The sequence below is a fragment of the Patagioenas fasciata genome, chromosome 1, assembly GCF_037038585.1.
Source record: "Patagioenas fasciata isolate bPatFas1 chromosome 1, bPatFas1.hap1, whole genome shotgun sequence".
Lineage (NCBI taxonomy): Eukaryota > Metazoa > Chordata > Aves > Columbiformes > Columbidae > Patagioenas > Patagioenas fasciata.
This window is the reverse complement of record NC_092520.1, coordinates 152,527,760-152,550,021: the sequence shown is the minus strand read 5'-3', so window position 1 is coordinate 152,550,021 and position 22,262 is coordinate 152,527,760. Positions and strand designations below refer to the sequence as shown.

General features: G+C 34.3%; 2 protein-coding genes across 6 annotated transcripts in view; one reads left to right on the top strand and one right to left on the bottom strand.

The window, feature by feature from the left end:
• PARPBP (PARP1 binding protein) overlaps positions 1–22,262 on the top strand; it is a 130,292-nt gene that overhangs the window by 27,387 nt on the left and 80,643 nt on the right. For 2 of the 5 annotated variants that reach the window (XM_065839093.2, XM_071818072.1), the window contains exons 8-11: positions 1,356–1,534; positions 5,850–5,931; positions 15,748–15,898; positions 16,543–18,302. In XM_065839093.2, the coding sequence (XP_065695165.2) occupies positions 1,356–1,534; positions 5,850–5,931; positions 15,748–15,898; positions 16,543–16,877 (747 nt within the window). In that variant the 3' untranslated portion in view covers positions 16,878–18,302. Of the gene's footprint in view, positions 1–1,355; positions 1,535–5,844; positions 5,932–15,747; positions 15,899–16,542; positions 18,303–22,262 lie in introns of those variants that run through there. The other 3 variants (XM_071818077.1, XM_071818078.1, XM_071818083.1) reach the window with 3 other exon arrangements.
• PMCH (pro-melanin concentrating hormone) lies at positions 17,052–18,608 on the bottom strand. The gene is made up of 3 exons (XM_065839114.2): positions 18,254–18,608; positions 17,555–17,756; positions 17,052–17,292 (listed from the first exon to the last, which is right to left on the bottom strand). The coding sequence occupies exons 1-3, from the start codon at positions 18,500–18,502 to the stop codon at positions 17,243–17,245; spliced, it is 501 nt and encodes a 166-aa protein (XP_065695186.2). The 5' UTR covers positions 18,503–18,608; the 3' UTR covers positions 17,052–17,242.

Below are 22,262 nucleotides of genomic sequence, written 5' to 3'. Positions count from 1 at the left end.
TTTCTGGAACTAACCAGAATAGTCCGGAGTAGCTAATGGTCACTAACCTTGAAAGACTGGTCAACTGTTTTATCAAGAAAATAATTTGAGTAATGATTTTAAGCTTGCTAATTTCTTATTGTGCCTTGTACAACATGATTTTAGACCATGGGTAGTCCACAAGGTCACTGTTGTTGTAGTACATAGGATTTCTGAAGGTAGTTAGGAGGTTATGTTATATTCTAAAAATTATTTTTTTCTTTTGTGTATAATCAGTCAAGATGATACCAAATTTGTACTTTTCTCATGAAGACAAATTTACTGTGGCACACATGACATTTTATAAAAATCTATGATGTGGTGATGTAACGACTGAAGAAGTTCGGAATAAATTTTGAGGAAATTAAATGGTACTGAAATAGGCCAATTCTGTAAAGACAAGTAACAACCATTTCTGTAATTGCTATTTCTAGCTATTGATTATAACTTATAGTAACTGACTGACATATGTTGCTATGGTTTCTTGAAAGCTACATACACTAATTGATGTAATCAAATAGAGAGAGAAATAGAACTTGATCTTTTCAAGACTCTGTTTAAAAGCCGTTAACTGATTAGATAAATGCAGTTCTTCCTGTCCTTCTGAACAGAGTCAGGCTATTCAATGTTTCTGTGTATTGGTAAATAAGAAAGCCTATGGTTTTTAAAATCTACTACTGTGTATTAAGTCCTAACTTCCTCTATGGAACTCCTAGTACTTTTAAAGAAAAATGTATCAAACTCGCGATTCTTGCAGTCCCACAGTGGCTATGGAGCTCTATAATACATCTATACTGCTGACTGTAGCATTGAACACTCCCAGATGTGGATTATTATTTTCTTGAAGGAATTCTTTATTTTTGTGGGAAATTGTGAGGAATTAATCCTGTTCCAAACAATAGGAGATTGTGCCAAGTAACTGTATTGTCAAATCTTGACAGAAATCTCACTTTTAACCAACTACTTCAGCAGATTCAGATAGTCAGAGGAGTTGAACTTCATCAGAATGTGTTTGTGTATCCCATAGCACTCAAATTGGTTGTGAGAAAATAATACGTTAATATCTACTGCATGGTTTCATCACAGATTTGTATGTGTAACTGTATGACTTGCTCATCAGTGTATACCTCCAGCTGGCAGGGATTTAAACTCTACTAATTGCTTGGAATGAGGAAGAAATTTTCCCATGCACAGGTTCCACATAAATGCTTATTGGGAAGGAGAAGGAAGGGATTCTCGCACCTTGTGCTGATATGGCTTATTTTTGGAGGTGAGCTATTGATCTGGGTTGCTGACATTTCCTGTTGTCTGTTCCTTTTGATTTTATTTACTTTCAGCCAAAATTGCATTCCATAAATCATGGCACTGCATATTGTGGCAGAGATACCGTAAAGGTCTTACTAGTTCTTCTGGATGAAGAAGCTGTCAATCTTCCTACACAGAACAAAGCAGAACTCTTATATGACGATGAAAACTTAAATTTGTTTGGAATCACCTCTGTTTTGACACTCTTCAGGTGAGTTCTAGAAGGTTTTTGTGTCTGTTTTGTATTTGTTTGTGTGGTGCTATTGTGGTTCTTTTGTTTGGTTGTTTTTTTCGGAAATCTTACACTGAGTGGCAAAAAAAGCATTAATAGTACTTAAACAAAGCAAATAAATGAAGTGTGATCTGTTGTGAGGTTGGGTGTAAAGGGAAAGCATTTTTACAGCAGTCTCAAAAGTATTCTGCATCCTCATTCACATTTGCTCTATCTTCAAGATACTTTTGTAATATGGACTTTTTGAGCTACTACATTTCTGGGCTGAACAAAACCCATGAGGAAATATCCTTTGCAAAAAGCCTTCCAAATATTCACCTCTAAAGTTGAATTTTAACTCCTAGGTTCAAATACTGTCTGTTCAGTAACTAGATTACTGTTCATTTTGAAGATGCCTCCTTTGTCTAGCTACAACACAAGAGATTTTTGGGGTTATATCCCATTTTCTTCCTACATAATAATTATTTTGTAGAAGCAGTTTTAAATAGTTAAATAGTTTTTCCTGTTATGATCCACCAATCAGGATAGTATTGTACAAAGGATCTTGAAACAAATTCACATGCATGGAGGTTTATTAGTAAGTTCGGTAACTGATGGCATATGTTGACTCTAATGGTGAAAGGTGCTTTAGGGAAGAATAAAATCAGAAGAGGAGGGAGAGGAAAAACTCTCCCTGGTGGTCAGCAGGGAAGTAAAGCAGTGAGAGCTCCCAGACAAGCATCCTCTGTAGCACAATAGTTGTTTCCTCATCAGTGCTTTTCTCAGGGTAACAAAATTGTCTTTGTAAGGACCTGCTCAAACCACTTATTAATTGTTCTTGCTTTTGGTGCCTTTAGCAGTGATTGGAGTGTCTGTTCCTCAGGGCAGGGGCTGTGAGGCCTCTTATTAAGCTCTGTGCATGCACATATTTGGGTTCTCTGACATAAAAGAGGAGCTAAAATGAAAAGGGTAGAAAAAATGCAGGAGGAGTGTTTCTTATGCTGGTGACAGTCATTTCCCATGAGGTCCCACCATAACACTACCAGAGTGTGCAAGGCTGTGAGGTTAACAGCAAGAAAAGAGCAAACCAGTGATAGGTCCTAAATTGGAACATGGAGGATCCTGAAAGTTGAAGAATTTAAGGGTTCTATTAGTTTTATCATTTGATGTCTTTGAGGAAACCAAAGGAACAAGCACACACTAATAAAACTTTAAAAAAATACTTTCAGTAATAAAAAGTTTAAATAAACCTGTAAATTTTAGTATAAAAGGCAGTGTATAACAATATATTGCAGAATATTTCTTTCACCTCAAATATCTGAGAATAGCTGTAGCTATACATTTCTATTTCATTATATAACAAGATGTAAATAAGTCTGGTTTCAGTCTCTTATTTTTCTGATACTGTGGATTCAGGAAAATTGATCCACGTTCCTTTTTAAAGTGTTTTCTGAATTTAATAAACCACACTGCGTTTGTATTTTTATCAGAATAAAACGGCGCTTAATAGGATTTAGGTTAATCCTCTATGTGAATGGAATCAAGGCTCACCTGAATTATTATTCTGAATTAAATACTGCTATTATTCACAGCTAGAGATCTTGATTTTTTTTTTTTTCCTTTAAAGTAATTCTTTAATTTAAAATGGGTTTTAAAACACTTCTGAATAAGAATGCCCACTGAGAGCTTTGGTTTCGCTTACCTCATTTGATTTTTTCAGCTGAATTAATTTTTTTGAATTTTCCTCAAAAGGATAAGATATTGTTTGACTTAAAATCTTCTCAGTGTAGGTGTAAACATGTACTGCTGTCTGGGAATTAATATTATAATCTAGACAATTCTTGTGTTTTCCTTAGTAAGTCTTAGTGATTCATTTGTTTTAGATTTTATTTTCCTGTATATAGTTTTTTGAATAAGTTAATTCTAAATCAAATATTTAAATGGAAGCACACAGATAATATTAAAAGTTTTGAATTTATGATCCTAAATTATTGTTTTAGGAATAAAAAACTTTGCAAGAACTGAAACTTGGAAACAAAGCCGGTTCTCAATTTTTATCGGATTTTGTGTTTTGCATTTCTCAAGCAGCTTTACTGTAAGATTCCAGTTGCTTTATGTATGCTGAACACCTTAATAGACACAGAGTAGTAGTTAATATGTCACTCTGATTTGCATCGGTGTACAGGTACCTTATGGTGCAGCACTTTTTTGGTAGTGCTTGTGTCTCAAGTATTTGAACTACAGTATTTGTAGTCTTCTTGCCAATCTGTTGTTAACAGTAAATCTGGAGCAGTTTGCAGGATAAATGGCAGTACCTTTGGCAATCAACATCACTGCAGTTTTCATGTTCTTTTAAAGAATCTGATTCTGTGCATCAGATTGTTGGTCACCTCGTATAGTAATTGGTTTATGGTTTTTGATCACATGGTAGTTTTTCACAATGCTTTTTGTTATTTCTAGAGATTTCATTACTAACGAATCTCAAAATATGTTTCAAGTTCATGAGCAGTTTTGTCTGGGTTCAGGTCAGTTTGAGAAAGCAGTGTTAATGTTTCAGGTGTAGACTGAGGTTAAATGAGAGCATCTCTCATTCAAAACTTCAGCATTTCAGAAATTTTTCTTGCTTTATTTTACTGTTCTTTCAATAAATTTCTTGATTATTTGTGTAGATAAATATCTCTGCACTGAAATCCTGCAAAAAACCTACTGCCGAGAAGCAGCGATTGTGTTGTTTAACTTTTGGTTGACTTTCTTTAATTAAAAATATTTTCATTTTAATTTATGAAATACATGCATTTTGGGAACTGAATGTAAGCACTGACAATACATCCTCAGTGTTTTAGAACATCCTAACCAAGCTGAGGTTTTTCTTATTTTATTTGTCATTTAGTTTATCTGTCAAATATTTTCCTTCTGTTAGCACCTCATTTTTATCTTCCAGAAAATATTTGCATTGTAGAATTTCAATTTCTCTTGCTATTTTATTTATATTTTGAAGCTGCATGCAAGGCAGAAGTGTGCTGTGTTCCCATAGTATGTTCACGTTTTTTAAGCAAACACAAAAATGTAGTGATGCTATTGAAAACAAAATAAGGTAATTCTGATATCATTAATTATTTAAATTTTAGAGTTAAATTTTGCATGACCATGGATTAAGTATTTTCATAACTTTTTGCAATAAAGGATCTCTTTTTCTGTTTTTTCAGGTTCAACAGGTATTCAGTGTTAGGGACAACTTGTTTTCTGCTGTTTTTTATATCATTCTCATCTTCCCATCCTAGTAATGTTTAAGCTAGTCATTACTTCTTGCTCATTTTTTCTCTTGCTTAAAAAATTTCTGTCTATTTAAGGAACATCCATGTTGATCTGGTGTACAAAACAAAGGCTCTCTTGAAAATCCATTTCTGTGGGCACTGAAAAGGAAACTAACCTGTCCATGCACTGAAGAGCAGTGATGATTTGATAAGTTGCTCATTCTGAGGAATCATGAGTTGGAGTAGTGGGATGCTGAGAATTTTGTCATTGTGGGTTACAAAGAGGACTCACAAAGCAGAACAACAGTCTAGACAGGAGTATGCTGAAGCCACATATTTTGGCAGTTTAAATAGCAAAAACATTGTAAGGTCCTGCAGAAATGTTGCACCAGACTCAAATAGAAATTAATAAAATGATGAATGAAATAAGCAAAATAAATTTTATTCATGGAATAATTTATTTAGCTCATTCTATTCAATAATGAGTTATTTTTGAAATAACTGTCCTTATATGCACACTTACCTGACATGAGCATAAACAGAGAAGTTGTTTACAGATGCATGGATTATTTCTTTTTATTTCAAAACCAGAAAATCCCCTCTTGTATGCATCAATAACTTATTGCATTACAGGCATAAAAGTTTTTAATCCATGTATGTAACTATTCACATACTCAAATATAGGAGAGTGGAAGCATTTTGTGTGTGTGAATGCTTCTGTTGAAAAGTCTGTAAATATGAGGAAAATTATTTTGGATGTCAACCAGACGCTATTCAAGGGGTGTGAGTAGAATAATGACTTGGTAACTCATTACCAGCTGCAGAACTGCATGTTGTAAACATACTGCAAAATGATACTAGAAATCGGAACTGTAGGCTTGTTTTCATTATGCTGTCTTCAGTTTTCACAGTACATGTGGTTACTTAAGAAGGGAGAAAACGAAGTAAAGCTTGGAGAGTAAAGATACCTTCCTGTTTCTGAGGAACTTGGTGTGGTAGCTATTTTTCCTAACAAAATGCTTTTACATGTTCTAAATACTTCTTATCTCTTTTAAGTATAGATCTCCAGCACAATCCAGTGATTCTTCTCCAAAGCCTCTTAGACAACGTATTAAGAAATCTTTGGATGAAAAAAAAATGGAGGTACTGTGTAGGAATTGCTATGCGACTCTAGATGTACTGAAATAATAATGCTAAAATGAAAACAGCAGTGTTAAAATTCTCAAATACCTGCCTGAAATGTAGCACATAACTAAAGAAATATAATTGTGATTCACTAGTGGTAACTGGCCCAACTCAAACGGTGGTGTATTATGAATGGAAATATCTAAAACTCCAGGTGGGAGAGACTTTAAACTTAGAAATACTTCCTAATGAAGATCTCTTAATGGAGATGTAATGAGTTAATCTATATTGCTTCATTTAACCATCTGTGTATTTCAGGACTATAGAAATAAAACTGAAGCTATGTGAAAACAGCAATAAAACTGAACACAGGCACCTGATTTCAGTTCTGATATAGACATTCTAAAAGTGTAATAATTACTTCTTTTGTTGCATTTTTTTTGGGAATACTTTTTATTTGTAACATTCTGAGGACATTTCCATAACATTTCTTTGTGAGCAATAAATGTTTGCTATTTTGTAGATGAAATGGAACATTACAAGAGTATGTTGGTATTGTGAGTTGCACTATTCAAAGGAACAACCTGTTTCTGAAAATTGCAGTCTTCCAGTGTACTGCATTTTATGTAGTCTTTTTTTCCTCAAAATTGTCAGACTTGAATGTTAGGACTATGGAAGGAGTCAGAGCTTTTATCTTCCACAGCATTTTAATAGAGGATTAGATAAAATAATGTCTTAATATTTTTTTTACAAGCTTAGTCCTGACAACAGGTAAAAGCACCAATGTAATTATTAAATAAAGAAGAAAACAGATGTGTTTTAAACTGTCAGAGTAAGTTCTAGAACAGCAAAATGCAAAATATGTTTCTTTCACTGGACATGAGGAGAACTTTTTGTATTACTTGTTTGAGAAGTAGAAAGTCATTAAAAGGGAGTACAATTAAAAGCACTGTCAGTATTTCCAGTGTGTGTTTTAAATATACTCCAACTTCATTCTGAGGTTTTTTTTTTGAATGGGGTTTTGGATAGATGCACTAATTATGGTGAAATCTAGCTTAAAACTCGTAGGTGAATTATGAAAGATTGAAGCTGATGAAGGATCTGCATTATATTAATTTTACAATAAACAGCTCATTTAAATTGCAGTGTTACTCATCAAATAGTAGAAATGTGATATGCTGCTTGCATAACACATTGAAAGAGACAGTTTTCTTATCTAAGTGGAGGGTTTGTAATTGCAGTCATGAACAGCTGTGTTCAGTATCAAAACAAATAAAATTATTATTTGAAAATAATTGCCTGTCACATTTTGGGACTTTTACTGGAAACTTACAAGGTTTTTGACGCAAACTATCAAAAATATGAGTCTCGGGGTCGATTCATATTGTGAAACTATTTTTACTTTTTCAGAAATACTTGTTTGCTAACCAAAAATACCAGATTAGCAAATAGTAGTTCTTTCAGAGCTCTCTGAATAATTGAACAAGTTCTAATTCAGGAGCAGGAGTTGCATGCAAAGGTTCATCATGATACTGCTGCTTTTGTAGTGCCTCAATCTAAAAGGGTTCTGTGACTCCTATGATACTTTTTGATACAATACAGCAGGGGTGTCAAACTCATTTTCACCAAGAGCTACATCAACCTTCAAAGGGCCAAATGTAACTTTAGGACTGCATAAATGTGGGAGTGGTTTGACACCCTTGTCTTAGACCAACATTGAGGATGCTAAACTGCCACTACTAATGACAATCAGACTTTACAGCTTTCTTCCAGTGTTTCCTATTGTACCAGAGAAACAAAGTACAGAGTGTAATGCAGTTCAGACTGTAAATGTTCCTTAATTATGTATCAGCATAATGTCTTCTTAAGCAAGATAAGATGTCTGAGTGTTTCACATTATGTTTGCAGTTCTCTTTTCTGTGTATCAACCGAACGCTGCCATCTAAACTACGCTATGTTTCTGTGAAGTCTGGAGTTGTTCTGGTATTTCTATGTTCACTTTAGTCTTGCTTCTCTTTCCAGTCAACTAGAATTGCTGTACCTGAGCAACTAGTAACATTTCTAACTAAAACTCAGATAGTTGTCTATGTTCAACTTTGGTTGCCCTCCTCTCACGTAAAATTCTGTTGTCTTTCTTGAAATATTAATTTTTCATTTTATCTTTCTCTGGCTTACTTTGTACCTTTCTAACAATTTCTACAGAGTTTCTTTTGTGTGTTTCTACTCCTTCCTTTTCTTGCTTTTTCTCTTTCTATACCTTCTTTGTGGATGAATATTTCTACAAACAGAAGTTCAGCTGTCATTGTTATATGAACAGTTCACAGATCTATATCTGACCTAAGTGTCCTTAGTGACACCTAAGTGTCAAAACTGACATGTCTTGTTACTTCTGTACCATCCTGTGAACACCCAACTGTGCCTTTAAGTTGCAGTCGATATAAGATGCTTGTTTTAACCTATCCCAACCCAATGATGATTTCTAATTTGCTAACTTGAGACATCTATCCTTGCTTAAATTCAGCCTGCACTACCAGTCTTTGCTATTGGTTTGTTAATTTTCAGACTTTCTTTCAGCTCTGTTTTGTACTGTTTCTTATGGCTGAAGAGATTTCCTGTAAATGTCTGCAGAACTCATTATCCTCCTTCAAAACCTTTTTCTGTGCTTTTAAATCAACCTCTGCCCAAAATTTAGCAGCGCTTTGGGTTGAGATGAGTATCCGTTACAATGACAGTATCAGTTCCATTCTCTGTGAACCCATGTATTTCTTGTCTTGGATTGTAATGTCTCTTGGTAGTAATAAATTTTGTTCTGTCTTTACTGTGGAGCACCTAGGACAATGAATTGCTTGTGCATGACCATAGATCTCATATGCTGTAGTAGTATTTATCACCTCCTTACACTGAATACCAATTTTACGTTATTATTTCATACAACCATCTTGAAATGTGTACAGGTTGCTTGTGAAATTCACAGTTTTAAGTTTTGTTATGCAAAATGCACTAATTTTCACAAGCACCTCAGGAGAGATATCATACTTACGTTTTTTGAATAAGACAATAGGAACATGATGTTTCTTCTTAATGTCAGTGATTCTTCTGGGAAGTTTGTTGTGCAGTATGTGTGATGGTAGCACTAGTTCCATAAAATTGTCCTAAGGACTTTTTTACCCTGCTGCCTTTGATGGTTAGCCTATAATACAAATTTGTGATCTCTCATTAGTACTTGTCCCATAAAAGTCATCTTTTCTGCATTTGAGAGGGAGAGAAAAACACAGTAGTGATGATTAGGTTGGTTGTATACTGAATCCCATCAGGATGCATGTATTGAATAAAGAACTCTAGGACAGTCTAGGAAGTGAAAGGAGAAACAATTCTCCAAATTAAAACCAAACAACAAACAAAAAAACCCCCAAATCATTATGCCCTCTCCTTCCTTAAGAGGGGAGTTGATCTCTTACAAGAATTCTGCAGCATTGTGTGGAGGAGTGGAGATTGATAATGTCTAGACCTAGGGCACAACAAGATGCACACATGCTTAATATCGAAAAATATGGAGAGTGGATAAAGTAAAAGGGTAGTCACAAACTGGAATTGATGTTTAAAAAATAAAGTAAATCTGTGGGTATTTCCATTGTGCCAAAACAAATTCCTGGCAACAGTGCAAGGCAAAGAAATATTTTTGTCTTTCAATCCTCATTAAATACTGGAAGAGATGCAGAAAGATCACCTAACTATAACAGCATTATCCATTGAGGAGAAAGTCATTTGGGGAACTAGCCTGTTGCATTTTTTCATTGCTTCTAGTAGAAGCAGGTAAGAGTAATAATAAGAAACTCAGTCTTCCTTTGAGAGACAATTTAGAGTTTCAACTTTGTGATATATTGTTTAAGTGTCTTCTGGTGAATGGTGTTTTGTGGAAGGAGGCTTTAATTCAGAAAGGTCCGTAGAACACCTACTGAGTTATGTTTTTTGTTGTCAGTTGTCCTTATCTCTCCTTTCTGCTTTATAAAAATCTGTAGAAAGTTTAACTGGACAGGAGAGAGGTATTTTATCTAAAAACGGTTAATCTAACCTTATGTCTGTTTCTTTAACCTGTACATCCATTTATCTAAAATGGGTACATACCCTATTGCTTCATTTTAGTGGGGTTATGCAAATCCTGCTTATTGGTAGGAGAGGGGAATGGAAGGGCTATTACAGTCACCTGCTTCTTTTAGGTTAAAGAGCAATTTGAGAGAATGAAAATCTTACACAGTAAGATTTTCACCTTTCTTCTGCACCAAATTTCAAATTGTAGGTAAAATACTGTTCCTGAACTAATGGGATTTGGTACAACTAGGGAAATTTAAGACTTAAGAAGGAACAAAAGCTATCAGGCTGTGAGCATGCAATATATGAGAGATCACTGGGGTTGATGTTTGTTTGCTTTTTTGTTTTGTTTTGGGTTTTTTTGTCCTTTTTTTTTTTTGTCGTTTTTTGTTTGTTTTTGTGTGTGTTTGTTTGTTTCTTTTTTTTTTTTTTTTTTCGTAAATTTAGGGTTGCTTTGACCTTTTGATATGTTGTTTCAGAAATCCTAGTGTTGTTAACACATTTACCCTGAAACAGCTGCAAGGACATTCAGTAGTTTGGCGTGGTTTTTTCGTAATATAACTGTAGACAACCTTTCCTATATGAGGTACTGTTTCCTTCCAATTGGGAACATAACTTTAGCTCTAGTTTTAAAAAGAATTTGTGGCTTAAGCAATCTAACAAATCTTGGCGTGCTTGAAGTTCATTGTAATTTTACTGTGTATAGAAATCCTTCCAAGGAAAAAGCTCCACAAAGTAAAAAATCCCAGTCTGCCTTTCTCATGTGACTTGTTCATGCCTATATAAAATGACTTAATATCTAACTTCGTGCACTGCTTTTATTTTTCATTGCTTAGTTCTCTAAATGCTGTTATTTGAGAGAATTGTTTTGCCTGTTGGTGATTCCATTACAAATAAACTGTGACTTGGAAAACTATCAGCAGGAAGTTATCAAGAGTTTTCTGTATGCCCACGATAATTGTGAACAGAAAATATGTAGTAATGAAGAAGAGAATCTTTGTCAGGTAGTAGTCTCATCTATTTAAGCAAGAAATATTTGGTTTCAAGTGGAGTATAATTATGGAGAACACTAAGCTGACTGGTAGTTTTGGTGTGTATGCACAAAATCTGAAGAAAGACTTTATTAGCGTCAGTTGATAAACTACACTTGTATAGAATTTATTTATTTTTTTTTCCTACAAGACTCCTAAACTACTTTCCTAGGATCTGTAGCTATGAGTTTTGAGTACTTTTGAAACCCAATAATGAGGTGATTTGAGGTTAAATGTTCTCAAAACAGTAATAGATTAATTTAGGATAGCAAAAGGCTGGTAAAATGTCATGCTAAAAAAATTGGATCATTTCAGTACAATAAAAGCTTTCTATTACCTGAACTATTCAGGACATTTTTCATGTTTGAATAACATGATGCCTTGGTTTGGTAATAATCCTAACCATTTATTGTTTTGTTACTCTTCCCTTTGCACTCCCTTCCCTTTTTCAACTTTCTCTTTCAGCTAATCTTTAATATTTTGTTGTTGTTGTTTTAAAAGGGCAAGGATAAAGGTGGAGAAAAGACATTTTCTTTTTTTATCTCTTTTCCTCTTCCAAATAGTACTGTAATTGTTTGGCTAGAAAATAAAAACATGTGTTTGTTGTTACTGCTGTAGGTTTTCAAATTCTATTATGCCATTCCAGTGTATAAAAACCAAATCTCAACATTCTTACTGACTAAATATTGGCAGTACTGTCTGTATGCAGATGCTGGAAGGAGATCTGGAATAGATTATCAACTAGACTTTTAGAAATAAATAGAGCATGCACCATTGATATTTCATATAAAAGTGAATATTTTATGTTGGCATCTTGAACAACTTAAAAACTTTTCTAGATATAGAAGTCAAGGTGTGAGAATGTTTTGCTTTATCTACTTATTACTACTAGTAATTGACTTATGTGTGCCGAAACACTGTCCTAAATTCTGTCACGCTTTCTTCCAGCTGAACAGGACTAACAGCAGACTCCTTTTTCTGAAATGCGGCAGAATTTCTTTCTTTGTGTAGGGATAACAGCAACATCCCACTTGCTTGTGAAGAGGAGAAGGGATAGGAAGTTTGAGTTACTTGAATGCCATTCGTGCACCTACTTGATTAGCAAATTCTGCTCCCAACGTCTTTTTGCTCTCCCTGAGCTGTGGGACATTGGGACGGTGCCCTCAAAACAGTGGATTTTTGGGAATTTAATGTGAAATAACTCTAATTTCTAAGAGTGGTTTCAAACTCTTGACAGGCTGCATTATGTTTGCTTCAATCGAATTTTAAGTTACCATATTTTCTTTAAAAAACATTCCAGTGAAGCTCTACTTTATAACTCTAGTCTTGTGCTCTTTTGCTCTGCCTTCAGGCTATTAAAATTTACCTATTGCTACCTCACTTAATGTAGTACAGTTGTTTTTACTAGTGAATACACATTTCTAGACCAGTTGGGAAGTTTGACTGCTTCAACAAATGTGGTCTTGCACTCTTGATGTGTATATACCCTCTAGGTTAGTACTAGCATCCACTGAAAAAGTCGTATTTGGTAGAGCTTTGTATACTATTTGCAAATGACAAAATGGTATGTGATGCAATACAGAGTGAAGTTCTGAGACATATTTCAAGTTTCAGTGAAGTTGAAGCAGACAGATGGGTTTGTGCTGCAAGTTTTTCAGTGTTTGATCTTCTGTCCTTTGACTCCACATATTCTAGTATTTGCAAACTGAATTAGTGAAGTGTCAAATGAGGGCATTAAAAAGAAACCCCGGTGTCCCAAAAAATAACTGAATTTATTGTTGGTTATAGAATGGTAGTTATCAGGCTTTCTTATTGAAGTTTGTTATTTGTGCTAAGTTTATTATATCTTCATCAAGTCAGCACAAATTGTAGCTTATTTGCCTCTTGCAATATGAATGACTGAACTCTGTGCAAGTTATTGTTGCATAATTTTGAAAGTGTGTCATTTGGTGAACAATAAAGAATTGAGGGAATTTTAAAGCATTAAAAGGAAACATTTAAGAAACAAGAAATACAGGAAATTATTTTTCATTACTATTACAGAAACAGTTTGAAGAAAGTGTAAGCCCATTATGTTCTGAATCCTGTAACACTACAATAGGTTGTTGATTAAATTTAAACTAGATTTGAGTTGCATTGTTAATTATTTCAAGTTTTAAAGCTTATTCTGAGTATAACTTCTCTATTCTCTAAAACTCTTTCTGAAGAGTATAAAGTTAACAACATGCACTTAATGACTCAGTGAGCTCAGGCATAAACTTGAAGCACACAAAACCTTGTGAATGTCTATGTATACAGTCTTCCCTCATGGTAAAAGTTTTAAGTCCAGAGTAGATTAACACTTCAAAAAGATTAGAATTGTTGAGAGTCAGGCTGCCTAGTTGTCCCTGGTAAATCTGTCTGTCTTTCTCAGGCTGTTATCTGGCATGAAGAAATAACGGTTTGGGAATGATGCACAATTGGGAAAATTGGGTCTTTTTAACTTTTGAAGAGAATACTGAGTTTAAAATAAAACTGTGTATGTACAGACATATTAAGTCAGAAAGAAGAACTAAGTTTCTAAAAATATCCCATTTATTAATTTCCAAATAGACTTACTTTAAGTGTGTTCACCTGAACAGCTGCAGTATTGTGAAGAGATACTTATGTTGCACCTGAATGATAAAAAGCTAGAGTCCCTTAGCTTATATAGATGAAAAGAGTATCAGATGAAAGTGGCATAAATCATGACTGAATTTTCTGGATAAAGATCCCTGTGAAAAGAGATTTCTGGGAAGATTTTCTTTCTCTCCCGTCGTCGTCCCTCTCTCCCATCATCGTTCCTGTTCTCTCACTGAGTTTTTGAGTTAGGAGAAATGCATATCTATAAGGGTGAAGCCTCAACTGTAAACTTAAACATGCCTGTGTTAAGAAGAAAAGTAGACTTACATAATGCAAACCTTTTAATCTGAAAAGTGCTGTAAACCTCTTATTTGAGAAATATTTACTGCCATCTGTGTATATCACAACCTTTATTTTGTGACAAGTTTTCTTGCGTTTTCTTTTTCCTGATATATTTGTATTGTGTAGCACCTGTTCAGCCCAAATTTATTGGATTTCATCTCTGCTGTTGTAACAGAATTATTAGCTAAAAATCCTAATATCATTACTTGCCTTGCACTATACCTTTCAACATATTTTGTACAATCTGGTAGTCTTTCAAGTGAAAGTGAGGGCAGCATTTGGCTTGCAGAGTCTATAGTATTAGTGATAAATTGGCTGGAAAGTACTAAGCTTGGACCCTGAAAGTCTAAGCTGATGTGAAGCTGTAACTTAAGTGTAAACAGTGGAAGTTTGACATGTAACCATTGATGCCATTAAATATGGATATATTGAAAAATTTTAATTTATTTTTTGTAGTGGAACCAAATTTATTGATTTACCTGTACCATTACTAGGTTCCCTGCTGCTAAAACTAGGAGGTAGGGATAAACAATGGAGAAAAACGTACAAAAGTGTTCTCCGAAACTGTAGATTTCTGGCAACTTATGCTATATGGATATAGCCTCACCTGGAGTCCTGTGGGCAGTTCTGAGCACCACAATATAAAAAAAAGATACAAAGCTACTGGAGAGTGTCCAGAGGAGGGACAGCAAGTTGGTGAAGGTTTTGAAGGGCAAGCCGTATGAGGAGCGGCTAAAGTCACTGGGTTTGTTCAAGCCTGGAGAAGAGGAGACTGAGAGGAGACCTCATGGCGGCTACAGCTTCCTCACAAGGGGAGGAGGAGGGGCAGGTGCTGATCTCTTCTCTCTGGTGACCAACGACAGAACCCGAGAGAATGTCAGGAAGATGTGCCAGGGGAGTTTTAGGTTGGACATTAGGAAAAGGTTCTTCACCCAGAGAGTGCTGGAGCACTGGAGCAGGCTCCCCAGGAAGGTGTCACGGCCCCAACCCTGACAGTGTTCAAGAAGAGACTGGACAAGCCCTCAGACACATGGTGTGAACTGTGGGGTTGTCCTGTGCAGGGACAGGAGTTGGACTCGATGATCCTTGTGGGTCCCTTCCAACTCAGGACATTCTATGATTCTATGACAAATGTGGAGTTACACATTGGCATTCAAGGAGAAAATGGCTGTATTTCATGAGTAAATGGGAAATCTGAAATTTGCCAAAGATCAGTCTGAAATAATGTTCTATATTCCAGGTTTAGGTATATTGAAGCTTAGTTTATATTATCTACTATTCCTTTTAAATGTTGCTATTATGCGGTCCTCTGTATAAATTGGTTAAGTGGCAAGTTTCATTCTGTACTTGCCATTTATGAACTGACCTCTCAAAGATAATGACTTGTAGAAGAATAATAACTCACTGTAGTAGCTATGACTGCTACTCAAAATGGTAGAGTCTGCAGCCTATCAAAAGAGAGGACTTTGACAGAAAATCTGAGGTTGAATCTTTTAAAATTAATATGTAACTTTCTGAAATAAATGAAAATTATTTAAAAATTACTTTAGTACTTTAATAACATCATTTATTAGTGTTCTTGAAAGCCTTTACACTTCGTAAATAAATACTTCATAAATATTTTTTTATATGAGCATACTAATTTTTTCTGGTATTTTACATGATCTAAAAGCTTTAAAGAGAGAATAATCAGGAAACTTATTATTTCATTAGTCTTACAAGTATTGTCTTTTGTAAATAACTCAAGCTAATACCAGATTGCTGTTTACAGATGAAGCAATCTTCAATCAAATCTCAGTTTGCATGCACATATAAAAATGAGTTGAATGAAAGAAATGGTCAGCAATTCCTCAGCAATAACCTAATTCCAACCTGCATGCATCCTGCACCAAGGAGACATTTAAAAGCTGAATATCTCACAGGTGAGCTGTAGTAGGTTCGAATAAGTAAATGTGATACTAATATTTCTAATTATTCAAATATATCAAATAAGGCTTTAGTAAAACTCAAATGTAAATGTTTTCAAGAAAAAATTAGACATCTCATTGCTCTGTGTATGCTATGATCAGTTAAATGTATTTGCATTAAAATTGCAATACTAATGCTTTGAAAATATCAGTCTGAAAAATACATATTGATGTTATCTTGAGGTAAAAAAGATGCATTTTACATACATAATGTTACTTGTTTTACAAAAGTAAGCTGAGTGAAATTTGTGTTTTTGCCGTTAATGAAGGGAAAAAATGGATTTACTCCTCTATAAACCATATCATATGTATAATTTATAGGGGCTTTAAGCATCTTTTCCAATATCTTAAAGTTATAAATCCAATTCTAAGTAAAGCTGCTATTGGATGTTTTTAAGCAGTGTCATTTTAAATTGGTAGTACACTTATGAACACATAGCAAATGTAACTGCAATGACCAGCAAAGGATTTTTTTACTGATAAAACACTAGTTTGGATTTAAAATAATCACATGCTGGTTCTATGATAGAAAAAAAGATGAATAATCCCAGGTAACTTTTTATTTTTTCACATATAATTTTGATATTCTTACATGACAGAAGGTATGAATTCAAGTCTCGATGTACCAGTGCTTGGAACTATTTCTGAAAATGTTCAGCAGACTAGAAGTTTTACAGAAATGAGAAAGCTGAGTTGTCAGCCAAGAAACAAGAATTCCAAGAATGAACAGATGGACTTGAATAATGACAAAGTAATCTGTGGTAAGGAAAATGAACCATTTTTGAAAAAAAAAGCTAAAAGACCTAAGACTTCAAACAACCCTCGGGAGGAGTTGGACAGCAAAATCAGTGCAAAAAGAAAACGCAGCAAAACCTCAAGCAAGAATAAATTGATTGCTGGTCAGGCAAAATTAACTGATTTTTTTCATCTATAAGTTTTTATTTTGACATACACGGTACACTGACTGGTTCAGAAGCTGTAAAATTTTGCAAGGAAAAGGTGCAATTTATTAATTGCTTCCTTTCGTACTCAAATAAGTGGAAGTAGCTTGTGTGTAATAAAACAAATACTTACAAGTCTGGATTATGCTGAAGTACTTTATTTTTTGATAACAATACAATGTTAGTAATTACAGCTATGTTATTTTTTGGTAGTGAATTATGTTTCCCTCTACAGTGTGATGGCAATGTATTTTTGGATGCATATATATAGCCACACTAGAACACAGGAACTTCAAATTACATTAAATTCATAATAAAATGTTTAATCTTCAAAGAAGGTCACATAGATCAGTAGTTTTCAGACTTGCCAACAAGGTCGATAGACTCTTCCCAGCATACACCTGAGAGCTACAGGAAAAAAATCTGAAAGTTTAAGTCATCCGAGAACTAGAATTCTTAATGGCCTCTGAAAATAATTTAACAAATGCTTCCTCCACTGTGGACTGAATATAATAGATGTAAAGTGGAAATCCAAGATTTCTTCAGCCTTAGGACATCCCAAAGATGACATGGGTTTTTTTTATATGAATCTTTATTAAATTGCTATATAGAAATTGCAATTCTTTACCTGAATTAAATAATTTTTGTGTAAAAGTGAAAATATACTTACTGTCAAAATCTCTTCTTCCTATAGGGAATTTAACTGAATCTTCTTCATCTGCAGTTTCTCTTTCCTGTATTGATTCAATATTTTGAATTTCAGTGTCAGCTGGAAGAGCCATGGCTCCCTTCAGTGCAAGATAAGGTAGTTGCTTTCTACCTAAGTTGATTGGCATAACATGATTTAAGAAATCACGTCTTGAACCTGTGTCCTGTTTTAAGGGAAAATAAGAGTAACAGTTTGAAGTCAGTTATGTTCACTTTTTGTACTTGACTTTTCATACTTCATAGTTAGCAGTGCAAGTATTTTATCTTTCAAGATGCCAATTTAAAAGTAATGGCTGAAATGGTTTTATGGTAAAGAACATGAGAAAATAATGAGTCTTCTATTTGGTGGACTTAAAAACCTGTTGCTGCATATGGGATGTGCTGAATCAAACATAAATATAGGCTTTTCCTCCCACAAGTTTTGGCTGCATATTGTTCTATAAGGATCAGGTTTCTTTTATTCAACTGTCAAAGTTACGCATTTTAAAATCTTGGAATTAGATAATTGCAACTGAAAATTTGTTCTTGACTATAGTGTGCTAAACTGATATTTTGTATATTCACCAGGTTATTGTATTAAGTTAATGTACTTGTTTTCTAAGGGGTTATAAAGAGAATGTCCATTTTACAGTCAAGCCAAAATGTAAAACTTAAAACTCACCAAAAACTTCATGTTTCTGTCATCCTCTTCATCCAAAGCACTGCTGTCTTCAGTCATATAATGCTTCAGCAAAGGTATAGCAACTCTGTTCACAGCTCTATCTCTATTTTGAAGAGATTTTCCTAGATTGAATGTGGTTAGCAACATATCTTCATCTTCTATCTTTTGCAGAGATTTTGAAACTGAGAGTAGAAAACCTTGAGAAAAAAGAGCGAGAGAGAGAATTAACATGTATGATGAGATACACATTCTTAGTTACTTAATGCTTGCATAGAAATTAAACAGTTTTAAAATGTTAAGAAAGCTTTTCCAGTTGTAAATGAGTATGTTCTCCTTCTGTGTCCACTTTATATATTTTACAGATTGAATGGAAACCACTTCAATGGCTGAGTTAACTCTTTTAATATGACTCATATTAAGGAGTAATCTTTTCTATAATCCTTCTAATCCCATCTGTTGTTTAGAACTACTTAAACATTTCTTTAGCATGGATAATTTGTTTCTTTGTATGCTTTTAGAACAGCACAGATTAGTTCCTTTTGATGGATCAGTGTAACAAAGTTCCCAGAAGAAGCAATGTCCATTTGTGTTGTTTATAAAGCCTTACCTCCTGTTGAGGCAATTTAAAGAAAAGGAACTAATCTATCTAAGCAAGTAGGGCTACTGTAAAGACATGATCTATCATCGTTTTTGATTAAAACTGATTCATGAAAGAGTTGAAAAGCGTAAAATTTAACAATAGCTTAGACTACTACTGTTTTACAGCTGAAATAATTAAGTTGTTTTTTGATGTCTGTTATAGCAGGTTACATTATTCAGAACTTATATCTAGAAATCTTTATTATTACATTACCCAAGTAATCATATTTGTCTGCATTTTCTTTGTGAAAATGGACCTTTCCCAGCTACAAGTGTAATATATTCGGATATGTGTGCTAAGAACATAGAAAGAAAATTTAAAGTCATTCATTTATTTTGAAATCTTTGAAGTCTACCTATTACTCTGTGAAAGGAAATGTAGGAATTTCTACATAACATTTTTTTTAACCTTATCTGGAAAGCAAATGGGGCCAGCTCAAATTCAGCTAATCTCTTAATGTCAGTGATTCAAGCCACTCATTCAGTGGCTGTGTACCTCTTAGATAGTTCCCATCTCTTAATTCCATGTTTGTTTTAATGTTTAGGCTTGCGCAGGGAAGCAAATATCCTCCTAGTCAAGACAAACCACTAGGGAGTTGACAAAGAACCCGACTTAAGCAGAAAGAGCACTGCTTCCCCCTTGTTTTCCTCCCTCACTCTCCATTTTGCTTTTCCTGCTTTTTCTCTGTAGTGTTATAGACTAGGAACAAAGTGTAGATTTTTAGTAGCAAAAGTGATTTTGTACGATTTTTTTTTTCTTTTACTGATGTGGTATGAAGGAGAAAGTAAGTTTCCTATTTAATAGTCTAGACAAGTCTACAATACATCAATTGTAGTAATGGGTGGCAAGTATACGTTTTGTCTTTAAACCTGTTACAAGAAGTCAAAGGAAGGAATATGAGCGCTGCTGAGAGATGTCACAGAGTCTTAGGGAAGTATGGAAGAGTAGTAACAATTCCTGCTGAAACAGGCAGTGATACAACACTAATCCATGGACTGAGAATGTTATGTAGAAGAGCTGACCAGCACTGTTGGAACTGAGGGTTTTTTAGTCGCTACTCACTGCTAAACTTCATGGAAAAGTAAACTGCCTTGCCAAAGTAACTTCTTAATAAGAAGTTTCATGGGAAAGTATCTCTTGCCGGACTAAGCATATCTTAATTAAAAGACATTTTGGGTATACTAACTTTCCCCAAATGAGGAAAGTGCATTTAATGCTTTCCTTGTAGACCATCTCTGACAAATTGAATTATTGCTTCTCATTCTTTACATTTTCTTGCTTTGGAGATTGTACTTGCCTCTGGGCAATTGAAGTGGTTTCTTTACTTTGATTTTGGTTGCCTGGCTACAGAGAAGACAAATTTGAAAGTCAATTGTATATGGTTTTGCACTTCTCATCCAACCTCTATTTACTGATTTGTATTCTTCCCTCGCATTCAGTATTTGAACAGCTTTGTTCAATTAATAAAACAAAGGTCATGTATGATCTCTAATGGTACTCTTCATTTAGCTCAGCCTAGGCAGAACAGGAGGAGTGTTTTAGAGTTTTCTCTTTATATGTTGATATATGCATTAAGAGTTGGGGAACAAGCTATCCACCCAATAATTGTATATGTGGCAAGAGTTTCTGTTTATCTGAAGCTATGGTACCCACAGGTGTGCAGCCTGTATCACACATGGCTTGCTTTCAGATGTTATCTTTCATTTTAGTACAAAGCACAGTTAAAATAAGAACTGACCTGGATCAACTGGAAATACCATCCACAGTGTCTCTTTAGTTTTCTACTGTGTCTATAAGCTGATGTCTACAGAAGAAAGTAAGTTCAGAGCGAACTTATAGTACTCTCCCAGTATCCTCTAGCGTTTCTTGAACTGGCCGTTAATTTTAAAGCACTGTTAAAGATCTGAGGTCATTCTAATGATGATTAGTAAAACCTCCTAATTACACTGTTAAGAAATCAATAGCGTATGTCTACAAATTCAGTGAATTTTCTGCCAGTTCAGAGCAGTGTACAACAGTTGTAGACCTGCAGATTTGCAATGCACTGTGTAAATCTCTTCGTAATGCCTTTGAGAATCCTGCCACTCTGATGTTTACATTTTTTCCTTTTCATCTTGAAACTTTAAATTTTAGTAAAAATGTAAAATGTTTTAATATACTAGCTTCTACATTCTATAGTTAATCAAATTGGCGTTTTATTTTTATAGTAATTAATAACCTAGTGCTTCTTACAGAGCAAAAGAAACCTTTTTTGAGAAACTCTTTGCTTCTATGTTGCGTCTTGTTACAATGAAATATGAACTCCTAACATCTGAAATCTGATGTGGTATATGTGAGTAAACAAAATCTAGGTGATAATGTGCCTGGAATTTTTCTCGCAGTCATTTTGAATTCTAGGCATGAGTTATGAAACAACTGTAATAACTTTATTTGGTGTTGTAACTACTGCAATTGTTACATACAAGTGTTTGAGCCTAATGCCTAGTATTGACTGAACAGTGAATAAAGCAGCTCTATCTTACATAAAAGTCAAACTTGCTTTTTTTCAATATTATAAAAACTGAAAAGCTTCACAATGCAAGAAACTACTTAAGCAACCTTAGCAAATAATTTTAGTGAATCTTAAAAGAGCACAGAAATAATCCACGATACAGGGCAGTGAATACTATTGTTGATACACAATGATTGTAATACTGACCATGGTTTGCATTTGAGAGGAGCAACAGTTATTCTATTTGCAACTTTATGTGACAGGAGTCTGGGTGAGGTCAAGGAATGTTATTACCAATATTGTCACAGGTCTCATCCATAAATTCTACTGATGTTTTATTTTTGTTCTACACATCAGTAGAGATTTTCTTTGTGAGCTGAATTGTCTGGGTCTGTTTGCCTGATGAGAGTTGACATACTCCTTTTCACAGACCAGGTGTACAATAAATCGGCACTTTGTAAAAATCCAAACATTGAGTTGTTTATTACCTGATTTTTTTTTATCAATAATGTTAAATTTTTAGTGTGTGTTTTTGTTTTTTACATTTCATTCACTTTTTAAAAGAATTGCATTTTTATCTGAGTTGTTTCTACCAAAGTTTTGTTCTTATGACAGAATATAATCCTCAGTTTTTAGAAATCTTGTTTCTTGTGAAGCAGTAAGTAACGTTGCATTATGAGTCCACAAAGTATTTTTACACCACTTTGGATGTGAGGTACATTCTTCAGACATGCTATTTTGTAAGTAATTCTTGAAATGAAAACAAAGGTCAGAGGTGCTTACAGGAAGCTGTGACGCCTAAAAAGAACATAGAAATGCTGTGCTATGCTTTTTATGTGGCAAGCTGAGCCATATACCTGAGGTGTAGGTCTGGGTTT